General features: G+C 37.8%; 1 protein-coding gene across 3 annotated transcripts in view; it reads left to right on the top strand.

Moving 5' to 3' along the window:
• Nucleotides 1-14,081, top strand: part of SHTN1 (shootin 1) — a 102,008-nt gene that overhangs the window by 11,715 nt on the left and 76,212 nt on the right. For all 3 annotated transcript variants that reach the window (XM_047762014.1, XM_047762012.1, XM_047762013.1), the window contains exons 2-3: nt 1,768-1,820; nt 11,899-11,959. In XM_047762014.1, the coding sequence (XP_047617970.1) occupies nt 1,768-1,820; nt 11,899-11,959 (114 nt within the window). The remainder of the gene's footprint in view (nt 1-1,767; nt 1,821-11,898; nt 11,960-14,081) is intronic.

Raw genomic sequence — 14,081 nt, 5'->3', positions numbered from 1 at the left:
ATTTAGGACCATGACCATAGACTACCCATATTTTTAGAATCTCTTAGTTCTTATTTCTTTCTGTTAAAAAAAGGAAGGAGGGGGCATTTTATTAATTTTTCAGAACTAAGGACAGTTCATACTTGCTGGTTGGGGTATGCGTGGTAGTGGCTGATAAGGAGCTGGTGTGCAGCGGCCCTCATTCTATGGTCAATCAAATCTTTTCTCTTGAAACTAATTATTTTTAAAAGGGCTATATATTTACATGTATACATTCAGCTATTTTATGGGCTATCCAATTTTCAAAGAATCTTTTTGATTGTGGTTTCAGTAAAATTGTCCATTAGTTCTTACTTAGGTGGTCATGAAGTGCTGATAAAACTTCAGGGCATTGATGGTATAATCCCATAAACATTTGTTTATTTGCATTAGATTTTAAGATTTCAGTCTTGACATCATAATAACTATTCCAGACCCTTTAGAAATAGCATGTACTTTACCAAGGGAATTGTTTTGGGGGTGTTCTCTGCTCCAGTGGTTAGGATCATACACTTGCAGAATTAATGACCAGGTTATCTGGAATACTCTTGAAAACACTTGTTTCAGGTTTTTTATTTCTATCTACAGGTTCTTCACAGAAATAGGAACTCTTTTTTAAAAAAGAAAAATTGAGCTTATTGTAGATAAATCCCAAATGAAATTAAAAAAATAAAGTATAGGAGTTCCCTTCATAGCTCAGTGGAAACAAATCTGACTAGTATCCTTGAGGACGCAGGTTTGATCCCTGGCCTCACTCGGTGGGTTAAGGATCTGGCGTTGCTGTGGCTGTGGTGCAGTCCAGCACCTATAGCTCCGATTAGACCCTAGCCTGGGAACCTCTGAATGCTGTGGGTGTGGCCCTAAAAAGACCAAAAAAAAAAAAAAGTATAAAAATCCAGTCTGATGGTTGCCTACTTCTCTGCTGCCAGGCAAGGTGCTGTTCTGGGAGTGGGCTGCAGTTCTGCTGGGCTCACCTTAGACATTCTGCTCCATCATTAATCCTAGATCATTCTCTTTCTTCCCATCATATGCTGTGAACATCACATTCTCAACCGTGAGGATATCTGAAAATGGTGATTTGGCTAAAAGATGAATGTTGAGTATTCAGGTGATTTTTCTAGCAGTAGAAGATTTTAAGTAGAAAACTAATACTTTTCTAACATAGTTGGAATGTTTCTGAAACAATTCGCATATTTTCCCAACTGAGTGAAATGAATCTGCCTGGGATCTGATCATGGCTTGGTGGTCAGTGATCTTGCACTGCTTGAAAATAGTTGTTCTTAGCTGAATGCTCATAGCATAAACTTTTTCCTCTGCAGATAAAGTAGATATGTGACATTGAGTGGAATGTGTAAGCCTACTTTATTTTCTGGAGGCCAATTTAAAAAAATAAACCTCCAATTGCAGCAGCACAGACTAATCATCTAGGAAGGAACTCCAGTAACACCTACCTGTCTCCTTACACAGGCCCAAGTGCTAAGCACCAGAGATGACAAGGGACTGGCACTTGTGTCTCATAGGTCTTTCTCATAACCTAGGAGAACTGAAATTCAGCGTGGTGGGCCCACATCCACGCTGGTCTCTTTTTCTTCCTTATTCTTAAAAGCAGGAGCCCTTCTTCTGTGGCCTCTTTTCCATCCCACCCACAACCTAGTAAATAGACAATGGAGGTTAGTTGGGTTCCCGGGTTTTTCATGGTAAACTTTCGATAGCATTATAACATTGCTTTCTCTTCTTTTTTTCTTTTAGCGATAGGCGAATATGAAGACCTTAGAGCAGAGAACCAGAAGACAAAGGAGACGGTTTGTCCTTTACCCTTTCTTTCCTCTCTTACATGTGTAAAAGCCTAGGCAGCATGGCGCATTGTTCTGCCACCAATTTCAGTTAAATGCGAATGAGAGTTTTTTTTTTTTTTTCTTTTCTCCTGCATGTGTGGTTCAGGCTAATATCAACTCCAGACTCCAGATGGTAAAGAATAGCAGGCATGCCACAGTGGGCGCTGCTCTGGGAGATTAACTGCAAGCTAAATGTGCAGCAAGGCACCAGGCCAAGCAACTCAAACCCCCAAGAATTGTACTTTTTCCAACAATCAGATTTGGGATGCTAGTGATGGAATTGAAGGCCTGAGACATTTACCTTTGGGGCTCAGACATATTAACTCTGGCAAGAACTCTTTGGAGTGCAGTCATTGGTGTTTAACTTAGAGGCCTCTATAAACCTTTTGTGTGTTTGCGTCCTCTAAGTATGTAAATAATATACTGGAAGCTTAAAAAACACCCAGTGTGAAGACAGTAAAATCTGGTGAATAATTTCCTGGGTTCTGGCAGTTTTATTTTTTAACTTAAACAGTTGAATTCTCCTTACCTTTATGTCTCTGAACATGTCCATTTAAGATCTGTGAGTGTTTTTTATTTTTATTTTATTTTATTTTATTTTGTCTGTTTAGGGCTGCACCCACGGCATATAGAGGTTCCCAGGCTAGGGGTCCAATTGGAGCTGTAGCTGCTGGCCTACACCACAGTCACAGCAACGCAGGATCCGAGCCGCATCTGCGACCTACACCACAACTCACGGCAATGCCGGATCCTTAACCCACTGGGCGAGGTCGGCGATCGAACCCACAACCTCATGGTTCCTAGTCAGATTCGTTAACCACTGAGCCACGACAGGAACTCCTGAGTGTTTTTTAAATGTATTTTTTCCCCTGTAAGAATAGAGAAAGGACAGATAGAAGGGAAGGCTGGGTTTTAAAAAAGTAGAGGGACTGAATAGAAAATGAAAAGGAGAGAGCAAGACTGTCCATTATTTTTTTAGATGTTAAATTTATTTTAGAAATCAAAAATTTTCTATTTTTAGAAATTAGTTTGATAGAAGAAATATTTCAAGGCGTAACATCCATGGTGGAAAATTAATAAAACAGGTCCTTCACGGTTATTAAAGAAGGTACTCATCATTGCTGTAAATTATGTAACCTCGTCTTTAAAATTTCAGAGCAAGAGCTGTAATGAAAATTGGCAGTGAGCTAAATATTTGTAAAACTTGCGGCATATGTAGAGTATTGAGCTCTTAAGAATCATATTTAACCTTTTTATTCATATTAATTTGCCGCCTATGTTGATATAATATGGTTGATGATATTAGTGGTAAGTACTCTAGTTCAAAGCACATTATAATGGATTTTTAGATCATTATTTTTTACCCAGTTTTCATGCTGCTTTGCTCATTTGTAAATAAACCTTTGGTGTTCTATGAAATTTTAAGTATCCTTCATTAGGCAATTCAGGGAATGATAGGTGGGGTGATGAAACTATCTGTGATAAAAGGTGGCTGCTGCCTGCATCTCTAATGTGGTAAGATAGTCATAGAAAATAGTTTGACAAGATTTCTAGTTCTAACACCATAACCACCCCAAATCACAGATGTCCTCAGGGTGCCAACAGGTGGGCATTAAGTGATTAGATCCTAGGGCCCTGATGCCCCATCATTTCAAAGTGAAGCTAATGGGTGATGATTAAGCCATTGATAGCTTGAGCCTCCAATACCCAACCATCTTCCACCTATAGGAGAAAAAGCCAAGATGTGATCAGTCAGTTGAGTCTCTTCTGGGAGTTCCCACTGTGGCACAATGAGATCGGTTGTGTCTGTGCAGCACCAGGACACAGATTGGATCCCTGTCACGGTGCAGCGGGTTAAGGATCCTGTAGCTGCGGCATATGTCACAACTGTGGCTTGGATCTGATCCCTGGCCCAGGAACTCCATATGCTGTGGGGTGGCCAAAAGAGAGAGAGAGAAAAAAAAGTGTCTTTGTAGATGTTCCTGGTGCAAGAGGTGAAGAGCCTAAGTTGGAAGAGTTAATTCAGGAGAACGTCTTGACTTAACCTAGAAGATATGAGGAGGGAAAGCAAATAAGTGTCTTCATGTGATAGAGAAAGAATGACATGACCAACATAAGAGGAAGAAGAGTAAATTTTTTGTTTTTTCATCCCCTTCTTTAATCCTTGCTTGCTTGTTGACCTAACATTGCCCTGAAAATAGTAGATGTTCTATAAACATCTGTTGTTGGTGGTGATGATGGTTGGTTAACTGCGAGCCACTTTCTGCAGTAAGATTTTAAGTGAACCTTCTGTTATGTAAGTGAATTATAGGTAAGATGCATTTGGTAAAAGAAGGATTATAAATTACCTTAGCCCATTACCTGTTTACATGTTTCTCTACACAGAGTATGTCCTGATGCTTTTATAACATCTGTGTTGACCTGCTTCTTTTCTGATTCTTTAAAAATAACTATTAACAGAAATGGGAAGAAAAGAAAGGAAAGCAATGTGCAGTGCCGTGTGGCTGGATAAAACAAAATGGGTTTTAAGTTTATTGCACTCTGTTTATCTTCTGTTAAAAGACTAGAAGGCTTATTACTGCGGATTTTTCCCCAAAAGAGGGGGGCTATTTTACAAAGGAGGGGAGGCTGTAATAAAAGCCTTTTTATACAGCATAGAATGAGTAAAAGCAGCTTTATTTCCGGAGGTGGTAAATGGAGAACACCATGTTCTCTGGCAAAGCACTTCCTCGTGCCTGGCTGGGTGAGCTTTGTCCATTCCCCATCAGCAAATATGGTCATTCTTACCCCAAACCAGAGTTCAGTTAAATCAGTCAAGATAGGAATCTAAGGTAAGGCTCCTTTTGCCATAGTTGATTTGATGTGGGAACATTTTGCAAATGTGGAAGGGACTAGAAAAATAAATGCCAAGTGTTTTCCTTCCATGTGTCCACATTAAGTCTAGCCACCTTTGTTGTCAGATCGTGAACCGCATGTAACGGGAAGAGACAGTGGGTGTGATTTCTTTGGATAAGATCTTTTTATGTCCTGTTTTCAGTCTCCTCTGTTGAGACAAGTGGTAGGACATGAGTTTCCTCAGAACAGGCAGTTGCTTAAGAGACTATTACCAAGTAACTGTGGACTTGCCTATTCCTTTATCTCCCTTATCTGACGCTCCAAACAGCCCTGTGCCAGCTCTGTTTCACAGAAAACAAGACTTCAGGGCTTAACACAGTCTAGATTTGGACCTGGGTGTTCTGATCACACGTGTTCTTTTTGAAGCAGGTACACTTATGAGAGCTAATTTGTCCACAAAGGTCTTGGTTTTATTCTTAATTCTTTCTTGTTAGCTCATGAATTTTGCACAGAAAATGGTCAGACTCAATACTTTGCTGGATCTCTTGTCTTTACTATCTATTGGTTTGTATTGAAAAACTGAAAAGTTAAACATCAGATCAATCTTACATCCAAAAAATTCTCATGTGTGCATGCCTCTGTGTGTGTTTGTGTGTATAGACTCTGACATAATGCACTCCGAGGGTAAGAGCAGAAGATTTGGGAGGGTGGGCCAATGTTTTAATGATCTTTTCCTTTGCAGTTTTCCCTTTCAAAGAAAAATGTAATGCTGATCATTTTGTAGTTTTTATCAATAATTTTGAGGATGGAATCAGAATCTGAGTTGCTAAGGAAAACTTTTTTTTGAAGGGAAAACTTTTTGCTAATTGCCTTCTGAGTACTGGGTTATAAGGAAAAATGGATGAAGGTCCCACTCTTGAATAAACCCCCTCTAATGAGGGACACAAGCAAGTTGACAGATAACTGTGACAAATTGTACAGTTATAAGTGAATGCTTAGAGTTTGGGGGTGGGGTGGGAAAAGAACAAAAAGACGAGGTTCTTACTCGATTCCATTATTATCTTAATGCTTAGGTTCAATGTCACTTAATTTTTTCAAAGTCTTCTCTCTTTCACCAGAAGAACTAATTGTTTGTCCCTTTGTAATAAAAATCTGTGTATTTCTTATGCACTTACCACATTTTGTCAACCAAAATTCATTATCAGATGTTATATAGGGTACAAGTAAGAGTTGTCTGGAATGGGTTAAAATGTAAAATCTTCAGTTTTTGGTTTTTTTAGACATCATGATAAGTGGAGATTATGGAAAGGGTGCTATTTTCCATTTTTTCCCCTACTTTTTAAATAGTGTTATCAACAGTGTGTTTAAAAATGAGGCCAATCACATGGAAAATCTTTCAAAATATTTTTGGGGTAAAGAGAAATAGAGGACTATATATATTGAAATCAGCCAAATGAAGTTTTACTTTGCTTGTGAAGCAATCATCATATTTAAATGTGTTAGTCATGCTTCTACAATTGAAGGGCATTCTCTTATGACTCATTCAGGATCTTTGTCATAATTGTATGGGGTTTTTTCCTATATAGGGGGGGAGCCTCTTTGAGCTTTTAATGGAATAGCTTTCACATTTCTCAGAATGGTGGGGGGGTGTGTGGAGTGTGCATAAAAAGAAGGAAATCTGTGGAATAGAAGAATGTCTGCCTTTGAACAGTAAGTATTTATGTTTAATATTATGTCCTGAGATCGAGTTTTGAAATGAATAAATGTTTAAGTGGCTGATTAGGAGTCGTTTGGGTGAGCTACTGTTAACAGTGCATCAGGCGGTTCTGTCAGCTTGCCAGGAACAATGAATGAAAAGGGAATGAGAAAGACACTTTCCAAGACTTAGGTTTCAAGAAGCAAGATAGATGATACTGTTTGCATCTTGGCTCAGTTGTCTATTGTTAAAATTTCTTCCTCTTGTGTAAATTTCAGAGGTGAAGGTCCCAAAGTATTTTATTTTTGAAAAAATCAATAAAGAAACCACTTTAAAGAGCAAGATATGCATCCATTATGCTAACTGTTCATGCATAATACATTCACATACATGCAGTTTCTTTAGAACAGAGTGGCAAGTGGTTGTGCCAGAGAAAAAGTAATTACTTAGCAGTTTGAAAGTGAAAATGAGTCTCTTATTAACAGCAATCTATCCAGAAACAAAGAGCAAGGATCTCTGTTCTGATGACATGTGTTTCCATCTAACACACAATACCTAGAATTTGGAGAATGCTGTAAGACAGCTTTAGGGGGCAGCTACTACTTTATTGCCTGTGAAAATTGGAGGGAAAGAACTTTGAATTGGAAGAAAGAATACCACCAAAAGAGAAAGAGAGTGAAAAGAATTCCATCCTAGTGGGAATGATTTAATTTATTGTATTCTTTAAGGATAAGTATGGCTGAGTTCTAGCCAAACTTACATAGGTGGAACAATAGAATTGTTGATTTTTTATTAAAAAAGTGATTTGATGGTCCCTGGACTGCATCACCAAAGATTCTAAAACAGGTAAATATGTACAGTTTGGATGCTATGCCTATATTTAAACTTTTAAACATTGTACCCAAACATAAAAGGAATGAACTTCAAGGAAAAAAAAAAGTAAAAAATGGTATGAGGTTGAGACCACTTCAGATGTAGTGTTATAACCTCTGCTGTATGTTCCTATGGTCCAGTATCCCTCTCATTATAACAAGTCGTCTTATAAATTGCTTGCTTCATCGTCAGTCTTTCTTGGTAGATCATGAGTTTAGCGAGAGTGCATTGCCTATTACGTTCCCCACTGTATTTTCCCAGTGCTTAACACAAGGCCTGGTAAGTCATTTGTCCAGCACTTGGAGGAAGGAAATAAAGACATTCAGTTATTACAGTAGGTACCTTCTTAGAAGTCTAATTCAGTCAACAGTGACGTGTAGTTATCTTTGTGTAGATTATCTACTCTGTTGTTTTGTGTATGCAGTGTATGTACGCTCCTCCTGGGTCCCACACTGGCTTTTTCTGTAGGCTGGCAACCCATTGTTGCATTTGTATGCCATGGAGATAGAAATGAATGTTTACGTTAGTGGAAGTTAGGCATGTTTCAGAATATTGGGGGTTTTCTTGCATAATATATACGCAGGCAAAATATAAAGATGTCTTCGTGTCTGCATCAGTTATCTGTACTTCTGCTGAGCCCTGTTAAGCAGATGTTTTAGTATAAACTGAGGTAGGATGATATGCGAGGCAGAAAGAGCAGAACTGCCCATTTGGGCGGGGGAGAGGGAAATACCAATTCATACGGGAAAGCGTTTCCCCCACAAATCAGGCTGCTGATCCTTCGAAGTGCTAGTTTAGTTTCAGAAGCTAGGTATCTGCCTGGATGAACCTAAAGGAAGAAATCTGGAAAATAGCCAGAACTTCTAATATTAAGGGCTTTTACAACCAGTGAGGTTAACCTCTGGCCACTTCAACTACTTCTTGAAAAGCCAAAATAAAGACTCTAGAATAGATGTAATGTTACCAGCTTGCCTAAACCAGCCAGCAGGAGTGCTGCTGGGTTCTACCCCAGCCTTAAGCTAGAGAATCGTTGAGCATCATAATTAAGTGATATGGGCCCAAGAACATCTGTTGCCATTGCAGTCTTCATGGGCAATTCTCACACAAAAAGAAGCAGTTTCTACAAATGGTGCAGCTGCGTGAGCAGGGAAGAGGAAGGGGTAGGATGGGTGAGGGGCTTCTATGGGACATAAAGATCTAACAGTCTTCTGAAAAGGCCCAGAATCTTTGCTAATTTCTCTCTTTTGGCAGAATGAGAGAAAGATTACAAGATATTTTTTCTGGGTTCACCTAAAATGATGAAATAAGTGGATGTTTGGATTTCTGCTTAGTAAATGGGTATGTCCTTCATATTTTGCTCAGCTCTGGTTTGGAATAAATAAGTTGCTGTTGCAGCATGTATAAATCCCTGCCCCCCCCCAACACACACCCCTTTCAGTATCCATAGCAGATGGTAGATTCTGTGGCTGCCAGTTCTATCATAATGTGGTTGCAGAAAATAGAAAGCAAAGCAACATGAAGACCCCTGAGAGAACACAGCTGGTATCGGGAGACAGCTTCTGAATCTGCCGGTGATGACTAGAGGGTTAGTGTGAAAGCATATGGCTGCACTGTAGGCACTCGACCCTTGGATGTTGGAACAGGACTGTGATGTTGAGCCCTGTTATTCACCAAAGCCTGTCCACCTGGGAGAACATGGGCAGGGGTGGGCAGACTGGCAGGGTAGTGGGAAGTACAAGATGCTTGGGTTCCTCATTCTAGGAGAAGAGAGGAGCATTTCTGAAACAGCTGGCTAACACACTCATCAAGTTAGGTGTGACACTGTCTGGTGGGGAGAAGGAGCTCATAAACTTATTTGAGAATCCAGGACACTGTTTTTTTTTTGTTTGTTTGTTTCTTTGTTTTGTTTTGTTTTTTGTCTTTTTGCTATTTCTTTGGGCCGCTCCTGCGGCATATGGAGGTTCCCAGGCTAGGGGTCGAATCGGAGCTGTAGCCACCGGCCTACGCCAGAGCCACAGCAACGCGGGATCCGAGCAGCGTCTGCAACCTACACCACAGCTCACGGCAACGCCGGATCCTTAACCCACTGAGCAAGGGCAGGGACCGAACCCGCAACCTCATGGTTCCTAGTCGGATTCGTTAACCACTGCGCCACGATGGGAACTCCCAGGACACTGTTTAGAATTTTAAACACCAAAAGACAGTAAATGCAGTTTACCTGTGAAGTTGGGACTAGAAACTGTATTAGAATTGTGGTTTTTTTTTTTTTTTTTTTAATGGAAGTTAAATTTCTGTAAGAAAACTTGAATGAAAAAAAAACAGCCTTTTCCTTTAGAAAATGATCTTTCCTAACCCCTTTGTGGAGTGTCTAGGTCAGGATTTAGTAAATAGCCTTGCTTAAGTTTAACACCATGTACTTGTTTCATGTACTTTAGCCAGAATAGATTTACCTAAATGAACGGATAAGTTTTTTAAAGTTTCAGTTATTGAGAGATAGACAAAATTGCACTGTTTGCTTCTTACTTTTTTTAAATTTTAAAAATACTTTAAAAGCATAGAAAAGAGCAGAGAATAATAGAATAATATAACAACCACATACCCCACAGAATTAGAGTGTTTGGCATGCTTAATGTATCATTTGGTATATATTCTACAGCTCCTTTGACTCAGCATTATGGTTTTTGAGGTTTATCTGCGGTGATGCATGTAACTTTAGTTCATTCATTTTCACTTATAGTGTATAATCTGGATATACCATGATTTTTGTTATTATAAATGCAGACCATGTTTGTATAGATCATTTTATACTTATTACTAGGGATTCTAGTGATAGAATCTAGGAGGAGAATCGCTGAGTCAGAGTGTGTGCAATTCCAGTGTTGGTAGTTTATTTACAAAGTAGTTATGCCAGTTAAAACTTTCACCAGGAGTTTGTGAGAGTTTCCAACTCCTGCTGTCAGACTTTTGTTGTTTTTTTGGCAGTCTATCAGATGAGAATATCTCACTGTTTAAATTGGGTTTTCCCAGGTATCAGTGACATCATAATTTTTTAGCCATTGACATTTGAAGTAAAACATACCCAAAGGGTATGAAATCCCAAAAAACATATCCCAGATGGTTTACCTGACACGGTAAGATTAAATATGATTTATAGTTGTGTTTTATTTTCATGGTCCTCTTATTATGGTATTATAGTATTCCCACACAAGTTTTAATTATCATTCTAAAAGCTACAATCACTTTTTAAAGTTTTAGGTAGTTTTGATGAAAATCTTCCTAAAAATGTACTCTATTTCCTGTTATGTGAAATTCAAGGTCAGTTGAATTCAGTGCTCATAATAGGCATTAGGTTTTTTAAAAACTTCATTCATACCTTCTGGGCCAGATGCTTATTTCTATACCAGATACCCTAAAACGGTCTTTTAATAAGTTTATTTTTTGCCTTTCTCCTTTTAATTTGCTCCCTTCTTCTCTTCAGAATTCTAAGGATATAAGGAAGATTTTTTTTTTCCTCAGTGAGCAAGTGCCTGGGGACATTGGGCAGCAGTTTGCCTCTACGTAGTTGTCACTTCCAACGTGCCCCGGTGTTGTGGAGAGTTGAAACTGTCCAGTTTTAGGAATCTGACCTGCAGATAAGTGGGGTTTTCACTGTATGAGAAAAATGCCTGCTAGAAAGAGGCACAAATATTCTCTTAAGGAATGAATACATCTTAACTCAAGGGTATTAAATTGGTCTGTTACTGAGGAGATAATGAGCAGGAAGGCAACTCATTATCTTAGAAGGTCTGAGAAAATTGGCCAGATGCAAATGGTACAAGTACCATGCTGATGAGCAGTGCAAATACCATGTGGCCATTAATGCTTTTTTTTCTTTGTATGTTTTTTCTTAAAACTTTTTTCTTTTTTATTGAACTATTGTTGATTTACAGTATTGTGTTAGTTTCACATGTAGAACAAAATGATTCAGTTGTGTATGTGTGTGTACTTTTTCAGATTCTTTTCTGTTATATAAGATATTGAATATAGTTTCCTGTGCTATACAGTAAATCCTTGTTTTTTAAACTATTTTATATAAAGTGGTATGTATCTGTTAATCCCATACTCCTAATTTTGCCTTCCTCCCACTCTTTCCCCTTTGATAACCATAAGTTTGTTTTCTATGTCTGTGAGTCTGTTTGTGTTTGTAAATAAGTTCATTTGTATTATTTTTTAGATTCTACATACAAGTGATAGCATGTAATATTTGTCTTTCTTTGACTCCACTTAGTGTGATAATCTCTGGGTCCATCATATTGCTGCAAATGGCAATATTTCATTCTTTTTTATGGCTGAGTAATATTCTGTGTTATATATATATATATATATATATATATATCTCACCCATCTTCTTTATCCAGTCATCTGTTGATGGACATTTAGATTGCTTCCATGTCTTGACTATTGTAAATAATGTTGCTATGAACATTGAGGGTGTATGTAGTTTTTCAAATTAGAGTTTTAATCTTTTTCAGATATATGTAATTAATGCTTTTTTTGAGATTTTAATTTTTGTTTTCATAAAGTTGTTTATAAGTTTGCTTTGCCTTGCCTTCACAGACTTATGGTACAAATTTGAAATTTTTGTTTTTTTTCTCATTTCAGTGTGACAAAATTAGGCAAGAACGAGATGAAGCTGTTAAAAAACTGGAGGAATTTCAGAAAAGTATGTAAGCATTTCAGTGGCATTATTCTAACACAACTGTGTTTTGGGATTATGTGGGTAGACATGTACCCTATGTTTAGTTGCTGATGCATTGTACAGCTAAGAAAGGAAGAATTGTCTTTCCATTTGCCAAAAAAAAAAAAAATGCCCTGGCATTACTGTGATTTTTAAAGAAATGGTTGAGCATTACCGTTTTGTGAAAATATTATTTATAAAAGACAGTTTGTATGTAGTACAAAAATTTTTACTATGCAGAACAGTTAAGCGAGAACAAAAATTGTTATCTTGACTCTTTGAGAAAAGCCAGTATTAGTATTTTATAGTCTGTCTTTCCTGGCCTTTTATCTGTGTACTCTATTTATCAACAAAAAATACAGCCATACTTTGCGTTCAGTTTTGTAGCCTGCTCTTTTCAGCGGACAGTGCACTGTGGTCATTATTGCCTGTCAATAGAGATACATATCAGCTTTAAGTGTTGCCCATAGTATTCTGTTATATGATAGTATCATAATTTATTTAAACATTGCTTTAGTAAGAGATAGATTATATCTGATTTTTAGTTATTATAAATAATGCCAAGTATTCTTATACATGCATCTTTACAATGGTGTGATTAATTCCTTAGGTTAATTAATAGAAAAGCAATTCCAGCCTTATAGAACTTAGGTATTTTTAGGAGTTTGAATAATTGAAATAGCCCTCTCACCAGGGAAAGTTATTCCCACAAAAGCTGTAATAATCTTCATTTTTGTATTTTTTTATGTGATGTAATTTTGTTATTACTTTATAAGTCCTTATTTCCTTATAAGGAAATAAGTCATGGGAAAGGGCCAGACCTTAGCAGAGAAAGTGACCTTCCCTCTTGGAGGCAGGGCCTTTCTCCATTATTCTGCAGATGCTATATTAGTCAGGCTCTTTGATTACATCATAAAGTGTTGACTTGGTAACTATACCACAAAACATTTTCTTCTTATTGAAATTAACACAGCTGTTAAATGCAGCATTATAGTTAAATTTCAGTAGCCAGTTTATTTCAGGTGTCTGGCTGTAACAAGGAAAACCTAAAGGGAATATTGTTGGAACACCTGTCTTTGGTGGCCAATATGCTGTGACAGAAGGATTTTTTTATTTGTGAATGTGTGGATTGCGATTGTTTAGGACTTTCTCCATCCCTAATGTAGGATTAATGGGACATTCTTACACTTGAACTGACACTGAGTCATGGTGGGAAGAGTTATGCCATTGACATTGTTACCAATTAATGTACTTGAATTAATTATTGATAGTGGATTGGCATACTGTCTTCAGTGGGAATAGTTCAAATTCTTAAGGTTTGAATTATCATAGGATGTTTTGTTCCAGGTAGGTATGAGGGACTTTTACCCCTCTTACATTATGCAAAAGAGGAAGCAATTTCCTGTCAAATCCTTTAGAGTAACACGTGAACTTTGCTTTCATCTACCATTTTTCTTTTCCCTTTCTTTGTCTTTTCCTCTAAATACTTTTGATAGTTTTAAAATTGACATTTTTCCTGGAAGTTCCTATTGTGGCTTAGCAGTAATGAGCCCAACTAGTATCCATGAGGATGAGGATGAGGATTCAATCCCTGGCCTTGCTCAGTGAGTTAAAGGATCCAGCAATGCTGTGAGCTGTGGTGTAGGTCACAAGTGCAGCTTGGATCCTGCGTTGCTGTCGCTGTGGTGTATGCTGGCAGCTGCAGCTCTGATTCGACCCCTAGCCAGGGAACTTCCATGTGCTGCACGCGTGGCCCTAAAAAGCAAAAAAAAAAAAAAAAAAAAAAAAAAAAGAAAAGAAAAAGAAAAATTATGTTTTTCACTATGAACAACTCATACTCTAAAATAATCAAAGGTTAGTTTGACAATCTTTATTGTTGTAGTCATTCAGTTTTTACCTTTACTGAGTCAGCCTAACTAAAGTTTAGATGGAAGGAAAACAGAGTATTAACTCGAACAGAAAATGGAGACTAAAGAAAACTTCAAATATTTGTTAAAAATTGTGTCTGAGATAAATGATTCATGACGTTAGAGCAGAAGATAGAATTTCGGATTTGGAAGGGAATGAGGCAGTTATCACCATGAAAAGCTTCATGTGGTGTGAATCC

This window comes from Phacochoerus africanus, chromosome 15 (genome assembly GCF_016906955.1).
Source record: "Phacochoerus africanus isolate WHEZ1 chromosome 15, ROS_Pafr_v1, whole genome shotgun sequence".
In the NCBI taxonomy this organism is placed as follows: Eukaryota; Metazoa; Chordata; class Mammalia; order Artiodactyla; family Suidae; genus Phacochoerus; species Phacochoerus africanus.
Note: the sequence above shows the minus strand (reverse complement) of the source record. Positions and strands in the feature narration are given on the sequence as shown.